Consider the following 17,863-nt stretch of genomic DNA (forward strand, 5'->3'; position numbering starts at 1 on the left):
TTATACATACAGAAGGGAACAGGTTTCAAGAAATTTAATGTACCATCCTCAGCGATTTCTCTCCCAGTTCTTCCTTGGTAATTTAGTCTATATGAAGGGGCCAACGTGTTAGATAAGTCTACTTTTGATTATAATATCATGTAATGAACAAGACAGTTGCGATTAGGGTGCCCAACTGTCCCGCAATTTAAGGTATTTTGTAACGCAGCGGAACGTAACTCCGACGATATTCAGACTGCATTCATAGGACATTTTCTTCCATCGATTGTTGCGTGTTGCCACCTTTGTAAATAATAGAACCTTTCGCAAGGACACCCTGTAGAGTTGTAGAAAATAAGTTCTAACAGCGAAATAAAACGTTTCCGGAACCATGCCCATATAACATACTAGCTGATGTACCCGTGCTTCGCTACGGGATTTTCAGAAAGGCTGACTGTGGTTTTCCTAACTGAAGTCAATATAGGACATTACAAAAATGTCAGTAGGAATGTAGCGATTAAAAGCAATGTAATCATATAAAATACTCGATCAAATGAAAAACCGTACACTTAACGAACAGTAATACGGTGCCGATCTAACAGTCCAAAGTTCCAAAGCTGGAATGACCAGGCCGCAGACAGCCGTAGACACTCATCTGCCATTACTCCGTTAAATATGCACACTGCCCATTCCAATCAGTGCCACAGAGTAGGGATTGAATAGCTCGAATGCTATGATGAACCAGTGTGTTACGTACCAGTAGTGTAAGAAAATTTACTAACCAGAGGAATGGCATGCTAAAGAAGAAATTGATCTAACTCCCCACCTACTTCCCGTCAATATTCAGGGAGGCTGTTACACCATGTACGACCGAGCGAGTTGGTCGTGTGGTTAGGGGTGCGCAGCTGTGAGCTTACATCCGGCAGATAGTGGATTCGAACCCCGAAGTTGGCAGCACTGAAGATGGTATTCCGTGATTTCACACTTTCACACCATGCAAATGATGGGACTGTGCCTTAATTCAAACCAAGCCCTTTCCTATCCCATCGTCGTCATAAGACCTATCTCGGTGCGGCGTAAAGCAAATAAAAAATACTCCGTACGCAGCAGTAATCCTATCTACCGGAGATGAGTGGCAACAGAAGACACAAAGCATATCACAAACAATGGTCAATGTAATGTTACTGTTGATCAATGTTATGAACTTTCTATATTGCAGGCCTTCGCATTTAGTTTTCTTTCGACTCTCTGATTTGTAAAATTATTTCTAGCGTAGACTGTAGTTCCTTATTCTCAGACATTACATACCGATTTTCATTAAATTCTGTTTAACCATTTTCTCGTGACTCGGCGCTGATCTGGACTTAGTAACAAAAATCAAAATTCATGAATATCTTTGTGACCATAGCCGGTATGCTAACAATGTATCAGACATAAATGATCGGAAATTTAATGCTATATAACTTAAGTTATGTAGTATTCATCGATACGACCTCTAATAACAAATATTTGAGAATTAAAATGTAGGCATTCCCCTAAACTACCATTTCACTCAGCATGAATACAATTATTTATGGCCTAGATTGTAGCGGCTTATTCTCCGACTTTGCATATCGATTTTCATTAAATTCTCTTCAGCCGTTTTCTCGTCATGCGTGTACATACCTACATACGGTACATACATACATACAGACAGAAATTACGGAAAAGTAAAAAAAGTGCATTTCCTTGTTACGATGGGCACGACTGATACAGAAATACCATCCTTTTTAAATTCTGAGCAATGTACAGACAAAACTCTTATAGGTCTATATATATATATATATATATATATATATATATATATATTTCCTTCTACATTTGCTATTTGCTTTACGTCGCACCGACACAGATAGCTTTTATAGCAACGATGGGACTGGAAAAGGCCTAGGAGTGGAAAGGAAGCGGCCGTGGCCTTAATTAAAGTACAGCCCCAGCATTTGCCTGGTGTGAAAAAGGGAAACCATGGAAAGCCATCTTCAGGGCTGCCGACAGTGGGGTTCGAACCCACTATCTCGCGAATGCAAGTACACAGCTGCGCGCCCCTAACCGCACGGCCAACTCGCCCGGTTCTACGTTTAGGGAATGTGTCCTCAATGTTTGCGATGTTATTGTTACACACTGTAGACTGTTGGAGCGTTCAGTCTGCAAGCTTCTGTGAATGAGATATACTTCTTCCTCTATTTGCAAGCCTCGTTTCGTCCAACCACTCATATGACTGCATCCTTAAAAACCGAGTCTAACCATCGCCATACTTGTCTCCCTCTACTTCTCTTACCCTCAATGGCCGAGTCCACTATTCTCCTGTCCTCCTCCATTCGCCTCACAAGATCCACACCACCTAAGTTTTTCTATCCGTACAGCTTCATCCAATGTGTTTATTACTAACTTAGCCTTTACTTAAAAAATCCGCATATGCACCCCTCCCCCATTTCCCCACTTGTTGTACCAGCAATAATTCTCGTCACTTTCATGTTAATTACTTATAACTTTTATGAACAAGATATCCTGAGGCCACCCAGCTTTCACACCCGTACAGTAAATCTGTCTGAAAGCAGTCTGTTGTAAACATATTTCCTTAGAGAATACTGCAGTTTGCAATTATGAGCTTACTGATTAGCTTTACTGTACCGTGATTCAATTAGCCTACACTTACTATACTACCATCCCAACAGAATGCACATCCTAAATATTTAAAATGATTCACCTGTTCCAATTTTGTATTCCCGACCAGACTCGTTGCACCACTTTTCAGGCTCCACAATATTAGATTGCAGCCTTCTAGGACACGCTGCCATAAAGATCGAATTACTAATTACATTTCAGCCTAACCGCACTACTACCTGCCATTTTAACTTGTTTCAGTAAATACACCAGTGAGGGATATGTTGTCTGTGCATTGGAGATGAAGAATATCACTCTTATCATGGATTTTTAATTCCAAATTTAGACTTGGATCTATAGTTTGTTTTAAGAAGCACACTTCAAGTGTTAGAGTAAATGAATACCCAGAATATATTCATAGAGTAAATGAATACCCAGAATATATTCATTAGAAACTTAAATAGTTCGAGTGTTATATATTCACACTGCACATTATCCTGTGCGTTTGATAGTTGAATCAGATTGAAACGTAAAAGTGTTCAAAAGACAATGTGTCCTTTTGTGAACTGAATTACTCCCTGCCATTTTGTAGTAAATAATTCATGTATACTGTGAAAAGCAAAGGTGAAAGGTTAGAGCCTTGTGTAACCCCTGTGACTACTATGAAGCAAGAACTAATTCTACCACAAATTCTTACTGCGGCCTGATTGTCAACATAAGTGCCTTCGATTGCTTGTAATTATTTGTAATTACCTCTATTACCTCTATTTACCTCTAAATCCCATAATCCCTCAATACGACAAAAATATTCCCCTCTGGCACTCATCCATGTACTTCTCTAAACAGAAGGGCAAACTAATCCTGAAAGTAATACCTCATATCCTGAAGCTAAAACACCGGGAAATGAGGTAAATATAAAAGTTTACAGCTAAATTAAATTTTGCTCTGAAGCATTAAACTTTACGGCATGGCATTGATGAACGAAAGTCCCAAACATTAATCAATGAGACTGTTTATCCTAACGAAGGGGGTTCCACTGCCCAAGAATGATAAAACACCCAAGACGAAACGTATTACCTCAATCGTTTCCAAAACAATGGATGAGTTTATATATTCATGCCACGGTAGACCACATGTAAAGACAACACACAATGCAGCATCTTTCCCGTTCTGTTGAAAAGATTCATTAAAGAAGCTCTAGTAACCTAACCTACAGAACTTTGAACATCACCATCTCCTCTATAGCGTAAAATTCGAATTCCTGGGACAAATTGTGAAATACTGACAGTGTGGAGAAGAAAACGACGAGCCAAATACGAATTCATAATATGTTTCATTACCACTGCTTACAGATCAGGAAATGATAATTCCCTGTACTAAGACTAAACCGCCACCTATTTTGTATTAAATGGACGTTCTTAACACAGATTAAAGGACCTAACAGCCATCTACAGAAACATATGTTAGTTTCAAAAACCTTTTATGTAATGAAAGTAGACAAAAATCAAGAGAAATGATTGACAATCAGGCCGCAGTAAAAATTCTTGGTAGAATGAGTTCTTGCTTCACATTAGTCAGAGGAGTTACACAAGACTGTAATCTTTCTCCTTTCTTTTCATAGTATATATGAATGATTTACTTAAAAAGGTATAAAAATGGAAGGAGGTAATTCAGTTGGAGTGTTAGTCAGTAGTGATTTGTGTTTATAAAATGACACACTGTCTTTTGAACGCTTTATGGTTTCAATCTGATGTAACTATCAAACGTACAGTATAATGCACAATGTTAATATATGACACTAGAACTATTTAAGAGTTTCTAATGAATATATTCTGGGTATACATTTACTCAAAGACTTGAAGTGTGCTTCTTAAAATATAAACTATAAACTTAAGTCTAAATTAAAATTAAAAATCCATGATAAGAGTGATATTCATGTCCAATGGACAGACAAAATATCTCTCACTGGTGTACTCAATTTCAATAAAGTTATGACAGTTCAGCATTGGTTTATTTTAGTAACGGTACATCTGTATATTGATGTTTAAACTAATTTCAGGAATGAACATTCACTGCACAGATTCAGAATTGCCATCACTCTTTCCTGCCTCTGAAGGTAAATACATATTTGACTTAACTTTGAAAGAACCTTTTCTCGTCGAACTTGAAATTTTTCTCGGTTACAGGAATAAATGTGGAGAACTAATTTGCCTCGTGCAAGAAGTGTTTACTAACGTTGACATTTTGTTTTAACCTTAGTTACCACGGAATATTTTCTATTCAATATGATATTGGAATGATGTGATGGCAGGCTTACTGTCCGAGGAAACTGAAATGAAGGATTGAAATTTTGGTACTTACCAATGTTCATCCAGTGTTACACAACAAGTATTTTGTACGCAATTCTCTGTATCGAAAGACAAATTCTCCAGCTTGGCAGCAATATTGGAAAGCACAGCGGGTCCACATTTCGTCTGTACATCTGTGATCATGTAATGGCCGCGTAACAATAGGATCATTTCCAAATGCCTAACATGACTCGCATTATCCTTAACTGTCCGATATTAGGAGTATATAACAGTTATTGATAATATGTTATAATCAACAAGATGTATTCACACAAAAATAAGACTTTACTCGAACTTAACCTCAACTGATCAGTCCATGCAGAAGGCCATGAAAGTAATCTTCCTTTGTCGCCTAGCAACGACGAATATCCCATTAATAATAATGTATTTCCATTGTTGGACTAAAGATGGATGGCATAATTATATATCAGTGGTTGCAATACCTGGGGACCTTTTATCTAACTACAAATACCATTCAAACAAGGCTTGCCAGCACCAGACACTAAAAATAAACAGATCTGGAAAACTAACCGAAAGATAGCACCATTATTAATCATTATGCTTTAATTATTTTAAGTATAGCACTTTAATAGATATACTTAGTATATGTACCCGTTCTTCGTACGCGATTTGGTAATGGATCACACGATTCCTTTATGAATTTATGCGAGTTACATCATATATTTGAACGTTCAATAAGGCATATTAAACTGATATATTTCTACGAAAGCACGTGGAAGTACCGTGAGGTATGATAAAGATGAACAAAGTGGAGACAGAATGAGGACGATCACAGGGTTTATTGAACGGTACAGTTCCCGATCAGAAGTAGTGCAAAATTCACCCTACTTCTCGGTGACATATTGTTGTTATCCGAAACCTGCGTTGGCGCTGTGGCTGGAAACCCATGAAACCAATAATTACTCTTATTACCTGTTCTATCGAAAAGAGTAAAATAACTTTATTTAAGCCACTTTGAAGTGACAATGATAGCCTGTCAATGATATCTGCCGTATTAATCCTCCTATCGAAAAGGTGCACATGAGAAAGAAGATTTAGAAATTAAATTCAATTAAGGCTGGTATATTGTGTGGGAGGGTGAAATATCTGTTTCAATCTTCCTATGAAACCCCCACAGTACACTCAGGGATTTAGAAATAATATTGGCCTTAAAACCTATCCAAGGGCAGGTGGATTCTATATATAAAGTTTGGTAGAAATATATCCAGTAGTTTTCCAGTCATAGGAACTCAAACAGACAAACCGACAAACAGAAACCAAAGCTAAAAAATATGCAGATGGTCATTCTTACACCTGAAACTGCATGAATATTTCGCCAAAATATTCAATGTACAGCCATACTGTCGCTGCGATTTTATTTATACATATTATCTGTTTAGATATTCAAAGAATAGATGTACAAATAGATTTGTAGTTTGTTTAACAGTGGTGATAAATTATTTGTTGCGTTCAATTATGAAATTATACGAAACCTTTACGATTTAATATGAAGTAAGACTTTAAAAATGTTTTAATTTTGAAACTTATGAATCCCGTTAGAAAGTAAGGAAAAAATGAAATAGCGTATGGCTTTTAGTGCCCGGAGTGTCCGAGAACAAGTTCGGCTCGCCAGATGCAGTTCTTTTGATTTGACACCCATAGGCGACCTGCGTGTCATGCTGAGGATGAAATTATGATGAAGACGACACATACACCCAGCCCCCGTGTCAGTGAAATTAACCAATTATGGTTAAAATTCCCGACCCTGTCGGGAATCGAACCCGGGACCGCTGTGACCAAAGGCCAGCACGCTAACCATTTAGCCATGGAGCCGGACAGAAAGAAAGAACATCTGAAATAATAGTCGAATATATTCCATGATGAATCTGCTGCGATATATTCCACAGGTCAAATTTTGCCAAACTAATTTCCTAGCGAGATATGTATCAATAATATGAGTCTGCGTCAGTAAAAAGGAGTAGGAGGGTTGGCATATGCTTGGGAAATGGAAGACGAAAAGACTGAAATCTACGATACTAACAAAAATATTGGGGCAAATCAATACTGCGTTCCTAGTGAAAGTGAAAAACAGAATAACTAACAAATCAACAGATAAGAGGAACATCATGACATCTTCAAGGATATTGCATAATGAATGAGATTTACATAGATCATAGATCACCTTCAGGTGGCGAAGCTTTATATTTAAGACAAACTGTTTGTCCACATACAAATGAGTTGATAGTTTATCCTTTCAGAACGTTAACTGTCACCCTTCTTTAGATACAGCAAACACATTTGTTGTTTTCAAAATAATCGAGGTGTTTCCTGTTTACGTCTAACACATGCGGTGAGGACTTAATCTTGAACGGAAATAGCAAGTCAAATGATAGAAAAGAAACAACATTGGAGAATCACGTTAAGGACGTGATCCTGACCTTTAAACAAAGTCCTTCGTCACCGGCAGAGGTCGGAAGGGTTCACATGGTTTTCTTTTAAGAACGTTTCTTAATATTAAGAACACATTATTTACGACGCAGAAGCGCGAGTGGATGTACGCCGTTACAGCGAGGATGGCTTAGAACACGCTTTAATACAACTGGAACAGAGGGCCTAGCGGAGAGTCCTGACAAAGATTATCATCAATTGTTTACTGAAGACAAAAGGCGAGGTTTTGAGCATATAAAGAAAATCGCATGCAGACAAAAGATTTGAAAAGTAGGTCAATTAATATTTTAACTTCACCATCATAATATTATCACGATAAATAAACAAGGAAAGGGATAGTTTAATATTACATTAGCTCCAATGTTAACTAAAGATGGTCTCAAATTTCCCTTTGAGAAAAATGATCATAAAAATATCTTTCAATAAATGCAACTCAAATCGATTTGCATACAACGAATCGTTTTAGAGAGACATATGTATGGAATTTGGAGTCGAGAAGTGTAGGATTCAGTGCATCGAGAAAAGGGAAAACTGACTCAGGGCCTCTGAAACTATGAAACTATGACGAGTAAAATAAGGAGTATTGGATGAGGCTTCTTTGATAAAATAGCTTTCAATATGTGTCAGTCATGGCCAATCATCACCACTTCACATCACAGCCTGCACGGTTGCTAGGTAACACCGCGACGCACATATTTTATCGAAAATTACGTGACGCGAATTTTCAGATGACCCCCCACCAACCCCCAGCCAAAAGACATATTTATGTCAAAGATCTAAGTAGTGACTGGATAGGAAGACGAAACTAATCCACTGTACTTTACCTCCAAAGGAACATACGAATTCAGTTCGTAGGCCAGATAATGAAATCTAGATACTCTTTCCCTTAGAAAAAAGAAAATTAAATGGAAAAAAAAGAAACTTAAATGGAACGTTTCATTCTGAATAGCTAGGCAGTTTTAGATACTTGTAACTGATATGTTAACAAAATAACCTTACAAAGTCTGAATCTTGTAGTTGAGAAGGAAATAATTTGAATTCAGGGGTATGAACGGAGACAAACTTTATGTCTGCTGAATTATATTAACAAATATGTACATCGTATTAAATGTATTCTTCTTGTATTTATTATTTTATGCTTGGTGGTTTGTACGATTATAATTTCTTACGGTTCGAACTAACACGAACTTATTTTTCCGAAATTTTGTTTCTGACGTAAACATAACGTGTTACATAATAAGCAAGGAAGTGATTAAATACTATTATGTATGCTGCATTGCGTTATCCTATAAAGCATGCTAAATTGCATATTACATTTCCAAGATTCTTAATTCAAAGACTGACAGCGTAATGTAGGCCTAAATACTTCTAAAACAAAGAGAGCCTGCGGTACACAGGAAAGACAATTTTAAACATCTGAAAGGAAGTATCACAATTCTCAACCTTTCTTTCAAAATTCAACCTAGTTGAAGACCCTTAAATGAAGCATAACATTATTTAGAAATTCCTTATGAAATGCTGTTAATGTTAGTAATTTCTTCATTTTCAATTCATCAATTTGTTTACTTCTTTGCAATTCCGTTTCGCCTTGAAGTTACTCCAGTTTATCAATGGTCCTATTCGTCTTCTAAATTTAAAAGAAACTGTACTCCCCCACGCCCCAAGTTCTCAAATAATCTGTAGCATGGTTAACCTGATTCGTTCGCAACTCGTCTCAAAAATATCACAAACCTGCTATTTTTAATACTCTCTACTAATATGAAGACACTTTATTCTCTGTTGTTAAAGATTACAGTTATTTTCAATGTTTGTGCTTCGTCTTGTTACCATTCCCGTGTCAAAGAGCTAAAGAATGTTTCCCATATATATCAGCCTTTTAATCGAAAAGTGTACTCCAGTCAAGAAATTCACTCATTCTTATACAAAGAAACATTTGAAAAAGTATGTCAGTAATGTATTTACACAAGTAATTCGTGGAGGATGTCTTTGATAAATCACAGAACGGATTAAGTTTTGCATAACCAACAGATACAGTTGACAAAATTAAACAAGAGTGAGATTTCCAAAGTGAACTAGAACTTGTTACAGCATTACAAGGGAATAATTATTTATGAAGTCCACAGAAACCTAACCTTACTTTGTTCATTATCGCCGTCATAGAACCATAGGCCATGCTAATTTGAGTTCCACCTCTGACAATCGAGCTAGATTAATGTTATGTCTCAAATGTAAGAAAAGGTAAATTACTAAAGTGAAACTCTTTCACAAAAGAGAATGAAATAATGGGTGATGTCCGTATATCAAAATGATACTTAAATACATTAAAGACGATGGAAAAGAGAAGATGAAAGTTCTTGGAACTTGCAGGAATATATGGCTTGAGTAGAATGCAACAATGCAGAGCACAACGGAACGATAGTAAATTAGCAGTGATAATATTCAAGACTTCATTTCTGTCAGAGAAGAACGGAAAGTCATATTTCAAATTTCTTATCGAATCAAATAGAAAAAAAAATCTTTAGGAAAATAAGGAAACATTGTGATACTCTGTCAATGTGTGCTAGTTTACCGAAATATAAATTTACTAATCCGAATTAACATAGATTTTCGGTGAGGAACAAAAAATACAATTTTACAGAAAAACTCCCCTTTTTTCCTGCGAGGAAACAGAAAGATATTTTTGTCGGTTCTGTGTCGTGGGTATGTGAGAGGGGAAATATCGGCATCATATTTTTATAACATTTATGCAGTTGTATATCATCATAGTATAGCAAACACTGCCCTTGAAAGTACTCTTAAATCAAAGAGAGCCTTGGACAGGCAATACAGATGACAAAATATTACTCTGGACGAACATTCGTGAGTAAAGCTTAATGCCTCGGTGGGTTATCTCCAAAATTCATCAGAAAGTGATATATACTTGTGAGCAATTTGGAAAGAAAACTGCTGTATATTATTAACGATGAAAGTCTCAAAACTAAATGAATTTGATGAATAATAATAATAATAATAATAATAATAATAATAATAATAATAATAATAATAATAATAATAATAATAATACTTAGAGACAGTTATATCTTTTAAAGTACTTTTAACAGCATTGTTAACTTCGAGCGGCAACTCTTTGCGCGGCAAACGTAGCCCATCAAAATATAGGTCACAGAATCATAATTACATTAACAACATTTCTATAAAACAGATAACTCGCTAGGAAAGTCTGAATTGAATATAGCACAGTGAATTCATTCATCCATCCATCACAATCTTACAACAAAATAGTATGTCTCTCTGAAAATTTCATTGTTACAACAAACGAGATTTCGTTCACAAAATACTCAGGTTATAGGCTACTGTCACTAAAGTTGGTAAATGCAAATTTTGCACAAGTTTACACAAGAAATTTATCTCTTCAGATTAAAAAAAACTAACCGAAATTATCAACGCCTTAAATAACTGATTAACTTTTATTGTAAAAATGTATCTTTACGATCCTCGACCACTACACTCGATTATCACTTTCAAAACCCATAGCGAAACTCTGAATATATTGCAGGTGTTCTACATAAGCAATTTTCCATTTTTTCTGAAAAATATATGGAAATCGATAGCTATCTTTCAAAAATTAAAAGGACTACGTGATAAACACCCTGCAACCCTGCAACTTGACAAAGAAAACTCTACCATGCTCATCGTTTCAAAGAACTTAATTTATTTTTGAAATAGTGGTATTTTGTGTACTCACCTCTAGGCCTATTAAACGACTTCATATTTTTAATTCCCATAACGGAGTACGTTTCGCTGTCTATGTACATGTGTGACTAGATCTGTTATAACACACAGACACTAAAATCTTCTAATTCACCGACTTCTTCCTAGCAGAACTTAGTTCAAGAAGAAGAAGAAGATACGACTTTTGGAAAAAGTTCACCGGTTTGTACCGCTTCTGAAGCTGGTAGCTAAGTCCACTAAATTCACCCACATGGTGAACAACAACCTTTGATCATCACTTTTCATCGCTGGAAAGGTGAAGAAGAATATTCTTTTTAACATAAATTTGAACTACAGATTTTTAGTTCCCGAACTCAAATCTTGAAAAACACTGTATTCACTCGGAAGGTAAAAAAAGTTCTAATCAACATCTGACACACTTTATTTCACCACTTTTCTTCCTTTCAAAACAAAAAGTAATTTGTCCTCAACACATATTTCTTTTTTCTCCCTAAAAACACCACACTGAACAGCGAAACAATACATGTGCAGCTCAACTTGAACAAGTCTCTTTTTTTGGTCTGCTTCAACTCAAATGTCATATGCGTAGTTTATACTCATTCATTCGAACCATTCATTCATTCATTCATTGAACACACACGTTTGTTGTTAAAAACAAAGTGTCATTGAGATCAAGCACGATATTCAAGCTGTTACTGGTATCTTTTTGATGACATTGCAGGTCGAGACTAATTTCTGTTATTGTTTTTGCTGCTGTCATGACTCAATGCAGGTTTGCTAAACAATAACAATCGAGGAGGAAAAAAAAGACGACCGTCTACTGCGATCCCTAAGCATATTTTCCTAGAAGGTCTTGCTTGACACAATGCCGAGTATCTGACTTGGTAATAAAACTGATCATTCGGTGTAATAAATAAGACAGAAAGAGACGGCTCTGTGGAAAGTATCAAAGCACCTGTAGTTTATAAACTATCTTCTTGGTGGTTTGGTAGCGAACGAAGCTTCCAAACAGACTAATGGTGCAAGAGGGACCTTCGCAACACATCCCTCCCTCTTCCCCCTCTACCAAACACTTCCCCCTCCCCGCCCTCCACACCGCGCGCACGCCATGGAGCGGACAACTTTCTTACTCCACACAGTTTTATGAATGAATAGCCTCGCTGCAGGGTACCCCACTATTGAGAGCCGGCGCGGCGTGAGAACTTGTTCCACATGTGCTGTAGTAAAAGGTATAACGCAATGTAGGTATGACCCCCATGTCCACCCCCTCTGCCGCCGCTAGGCTTCCAAAGAGGCTAGAATAAACTAGAAGACTAGTAGGGCCCTGCTAACCACCTGGTCACTCTGACGTAACACAAACAGGGGGAGGAAAGGGGGACCATCTCTGACAGCTCCACGATATCTCCGAGAAACAGCTTCTGTTCGTGTGGTAGGACACTTCACTTCCGCTGTCCACGGTATGGCAAACAGGTCGCCTGTTCGAGCCATGTCTCTTCCTCACCGCCTTACTTCCACCACAAGAGGTATTACGATACGTTGCAGATTTTTTTTTTAATTTATTGACTTTCGGTTGCATTACCATTTGGTCATCACAGACATCGATATAAAACAATACACAAAACTTTACATTACAATCAAGGTTTTACTTACATTTCATTCCAACTTTAGAGAGTTGGTGTCCACACATCACATCTTAATTATACTTTTATATTTTAAGAATTGTTATTTTCATTGACCTGTCTCAGTCTCATCCTTGGCTTTGACAATGTGAAAGTGACTGAGGTATGAGCGATACTAGTAATACCATTCCTTACACAGCCAGTCCCTGTTATGAATGGTGTGAAAATATCGCTCTTAAGGTCGAGTTGGTGCATGCATTTCAGTGGGCTTGGCAGACTGATATGTAATAGCAACTTCTGGCTCGGTGAGGAAAGCAACGGGAAATTACCTCAGTCCTCATTTCCCTAGTACGGCTCTTCAGTGACGCCTAGGCTATTTATTACAGCTGTTGGCGGAGCTGTGGAGGATCAAAACAGCCTTCGGGCTGAATACCCAACATACAACAACATACATTTTTAAGACCACACGATATTAAAAATGAAATCAGTGTTCCTACAACTTGTATGTTTTTTTTTTTTTTTTTTAACATTCAGAAGAAAAGAAAATTTTACTGGAAAGGGAACTCCCAAACGTACTAATGTATTTATGAATTAAATCCTTGATCCAGAATAATACCCACATTGGAATAGAATGTGATTCAAGTCACTGGTTCCTGGGGATAGACGCTGAAGAATCGACCGCTTTATTTACATCGATTATTTACATTCAATTAACTCAAAAGAATGCTGGTAGAAGCTCTGGTTTTCCCTCATTTCGACTATTGTGACGCGATTTATTGAGAAGCTGGTTGCAAGTTATTGAGCAGATTCCAACGTGGTCAAAATGCATGCGTGAGATACGTCTGTAACCTACGGTACTACGACCATGTAACTCCTTCATATAACCACCTATCTTGGCCCCGACTAGAAAGCCGTCGCACTGTGCACACCCAACACCATCTCCATAAAATCCTTCATTATTCACAGCCATTTTACCGTACTTCATATTTCAAATACCTATCCTCTTATCACAGTCTTAACACCAGATATGCTAATAATTCCATCCTTGATTTTCCTACCCACAAAACTGCCATCTACGATATATCATTGATAGTAATTGCCTGCCGTGAGTGGAACCTCCTCCTTGAAAGTTTCAGGGGGTTAAGCGCTATTCGCACTTTCAAGGAAGCACTTAGGAGCAGTATTTACTATTTACAGTATTTACTATGATTAAAAAGTAAATCTTGAAAATTTTGAAGTATAATGTTACGAACATTATTATTACTTGCGTATAGACCTTGTTAGATCACGCGGTACTTTTTATGATTCGCCTATCAGGTTTTCATTTCTTCGCCGTGGGCTCCCTTCCTTTCTTCGGTCCACTTGGTTCCTGGTCTACTTCTGAGTTTCATTAATTTTAATGTAGGTACAACTTCGAGCACTTCGTTCTGAATAGCTTTAGATTACGCATGCGTCTTAATTTCAGCCGGGATAGAATTCCAGGAACGTTGGTCCCTGGTATAAATGCAATGTTGTACGGACTGCTGTGATGAGTGGGGATGGACAGGAAGGATCATGTTGATGACCTTGAGTGTGCTCTGCCTGAGGAGGGGAGGTAGTTAAATCTATTCTGAGGTAATCTGTTTTATACCTATTTGCAGTATTGTATCTAGAAGACAAACAGCATAGTACTGTACGTCTATCAACTAACCTTAACCAGGACAGCTGATGGAGGAATGGGCTGATATCAAAATTCCTCTCACGCATGGGAAGATATGAATATACCCATGAGAAACAGCGGGAGAGCAAGATGACGATTGTTGGTTATCAACTGATTTTAAGATAATAGGAGTGGACCTAAATGAGGTAGGGTGCGAGATGACATTGGTTTACCCGCAACGATACTTTTTTTCGATGATGAAGGGAGAAAGTGAACAAACAAACCCCACTGCGCAACAGCTTCGAAGGGCCTTGGCCTACCAAGCGACCGCTGCTCAGCTTCACGGTCTGCAGATTACGAGGTGTCGTGTGGTCAGCACGACGAATCCCTTCGCCCGTTATCCTTGGATTTCTAGATCGGGGCCGCTATCTCACCGTCAGAAGGCTCCTCAATTGTAATCGCGTAAACCGAGTTGGCCTCATATCAGCCCTCAGATCCAGGTAAAAAATCCCTGACGTGGTCGGGAATCGACCCGGGACCTCCAGGTAAACGGCAGGCACGCTACCCCTACATCAGGGTACCGGCGGGACAGGGTGAAACCAGTTGGAATAACACCAAGAAGTCAGCTGCAGGCTTAAATTCACAATCCGACGGACGAACCAGTAAAAACATTATGCCCTTACTCCATACGAGCACTGCGGAGAGGTTTGGAATTAAATCCAGGATTTTGGCACGCAGATTAGGGGTGACTAATTGATTGATTGATTGATTGATTGATTGATTGATTGATTGATTTACGTCGCACCGACACAGATAGGTCTTATGGCGACGATGGGACAGGAGAGAAAAGGAAGCGGCCGTTGCCATAATTAAGGTACAGCCCCAGCATTTGCCTGGTGTGAAAATGGGAAACCACGGAAAACCATCTTCAGGGCTGCCGACAGAGGGGTTCGAACCCACTATCTCCAGAATACTGGATACAGGCCACACTTAAGCGACTGCAGCTATCGACCTCGGTGATTGATTGATGCAAAGTTAGTTGAATTACTCCAAACTTGACTCATAAGTACGTAATTTAATTTCAAGAAAACTACACGATTCAAAGATTTACAAATAAGAAAACACAAACTACTTCCTCAGAAGAAAAATGAAGCATCACATCCTCCACTTAAGTATCAGACCTGCCGGCTGAGTGGCTCAGGCGGTTGAGGCGCTGGCTTTCTGACCCCAGCTTGGCAGGTTCGATCCTGGCTCAGTCCGGTGGTATTTGAAGGTGCTCAAATACGTCAGTCTCGTGTCGGCAGATTTACTGGCACGTAAAAGAACTCCTGGGGGACAAACTTCCGGCACCTCGGCGTGTCGGAAAACCGTAAAAATAGTTAGTGCGACGTTAAGCAAATAACATTATTATTATTATTATTATTATTATTATTATTATTATTATTATTATTATTATTATTATTATTATTATTATTATTATTAGACCACGTGGTCCGTCACGGTCTCAATTTATATGTTCGCGGACGTAGGCCTATAGATTGCTTTCCCAGTGAGTACATATGGCAGAGTTCGTTTCGCTATCTTTCTCATGTCCATTCGCCCAACTTGTCTGCTCCAGCTTTGTCCTGGAGTATCTACTGAAGCACAGCCTCACTTCTTAAAGGCAAACTTCAGTTTAAAAAAGAAAAGGTAAATTAATACGAGTTGAAATATTTAATTCATTTTTATCTAAGACTGCACAAGATCTGGAGAAATTACTGAATGATATGACCACAGAGAACCTCCGTGGCTCAGAGGGCAGCGCGCCGGCCTCTCACGGCAGGGTTCCGTGGTTCAAATCCCACTCAATCCATATGAGATTTGTGCTGGACAAAGCGGAGGCGGGACAGGTTTTTCTCCAGGTACTCTCCGGTTTCCCCACCCCTGTGGGTGGGGGCGGTAGAATAACACCCACGGTATCCCCTGCCTGTCGTAAGAGGCGACTAAAAGGGGCCCCAGGGACTCTGAAATTTGGAGCGTGGGTTGGCGACCACGAGGCTCTTAACCGAGTCCTGGCATTCCTTCCACTTACTTGTGTCAGGCTCCTCACTTTTATCTATCCTATCCGACCTTCCTTGGTCAACTCTTGTTCTTTTCCGACCCCGACGCTATTAGGTTTGCGAGGGCTAGGGAGTCTTTCATTTTCACGCCCTTCGTGGCCCTTGACCTTCTTTGGCCGATAACTTCATTTTTCGAAGTGTCGGACCCCTTCCATTTTTTCTCTCTGATTAGTGTTATATAGAGGATGGTTGCCTATAATAGTTGTACTTCCTCTTAAAACAATAATCACCACCACCACCACCACCATCACTCTCCGGTTTCCCCTGTTATATTTCATTCCAGCAAAACTCTCCAATATCATTTAATTTCATCTGTCATTCAGTAACCATTGCCCCAGAGGAGTGCGACAGGCTTCGGCAGCCGGCACAATTCCTACCCTCGCCACTAAACGGGGGCTTCATTCGTTTCATTCCTGACCCGATCGAATGAATGGAAAAAGGCTGTGGATTTTCATTTTCCATTTTCATGGCCACAGACTTGAAGGAGTTGTACAAGATGAAAATCATTAAATCCAAAACATTTGCAATGGAGTTCAGACGAACGAAGTCAGGTGATGCAGAAAATATTAGATTAGGAAATGAAGTCTTAAATGGAGTAGATGAATATTTCATACTTGGCTGGTACAATAATTATGGCAGAAATAAAGAGGATATAAAATGCAGACTAACACACGCATGGAAGGACTTTCTTAAGAAAATAAATCTTTTCACTTCGAACATTGATACAGGAATTAGAAAGATGATTTTTTGGAATACCTTCGTCTGGGGCGTGGCACTATATGGAAGGGAAACATGGACGATAATTAGCTCAGAAAGGGAATAAAAGCTTTTGAAATGTGGTGTTAAAGAAGAATGATGAAGATGATATTGGTTTTTTACGTCCCACTAACTACATTTACGCTTTTCGGAGACGCCGAGGTGTCGGAATTTACTGCCACAGTAGTTCTTTTAAGTACCAATAAATATACTGACACAAGGCTAACGTACAGTAGTTGAGCACCGTCAGATACCACCGGACTAAGCCAGGATCGAACCTGCCAAGTTGAGGTCAGAATGCTGAAGGTGAGATGAACCCATCGAATCACGAATAGAGAGATAGTGATTCGAATTAGTGAGAGGAGGAAAATTTGACCAGATTTTTTTAATTTTTTTTTATTTTTATTTTTTTGCTAGTGGCTTTACATCGCACCGACACAGATAGATTTTATGGCGACGATGGGATAGGCCTAGAAGTTGGAAGGAAGCGGACGTGGCCTTAATTAAGGCACAGCCCCAGCATTTGCCTGGTGTGAAAATAGAAAACCACCGAAAACCATCTTCAGGGCTGCCGACAGTGGGATTCGAACCCACTGTCTC

The 17,863-nt window shown here is 38.6% G+C and overlaps 1 protein-coding gene across 5 annotated transcripts in view; it reads right to left on the reverse strand.

Annotated features, from left to right (window-relative positions):
- Positions 1–17,863, reverse strand: part of pnt (pointed) — a 942,655-nt gene that overhangs the window by 242,329 nt on the left and 682,463 nt on the right. The window contains exon 1 of one of the 5 annotated variants that reach the window (XM_067156753.2): positions 11,164–12,146. The exons of the other annotated variants lie outside the window; for them this stretch is intronic. Coding sequence (XP_067012854.2) covers positions 11,164–11,233 — 70 coding nt within the window. The 5' untranslated portion in view covers positions 11,234–12,146. Of the gene's footprint in view, positions 1–11,163; positions 12,147–17,863 lie in introns of those variants that run through there. 5 annotated transcript variants of the gene reach the window in all.

Source organism: Anabrus simplex, chromosome 12 (genome assembly GCF_040414725.1).
Source record: "Anabrus simplex isolate iqAnaSimp1 chromosome 12, ASM4041472v1, whole genome shotgun sequence".
Taxonomy (NCBI): domain Eukaryota; kingdom Metazoa; phylum Arthropoda; class Insecta; order Orthoptera; family Tettigoniidae; genus Anabrus; species Anabrus simplex.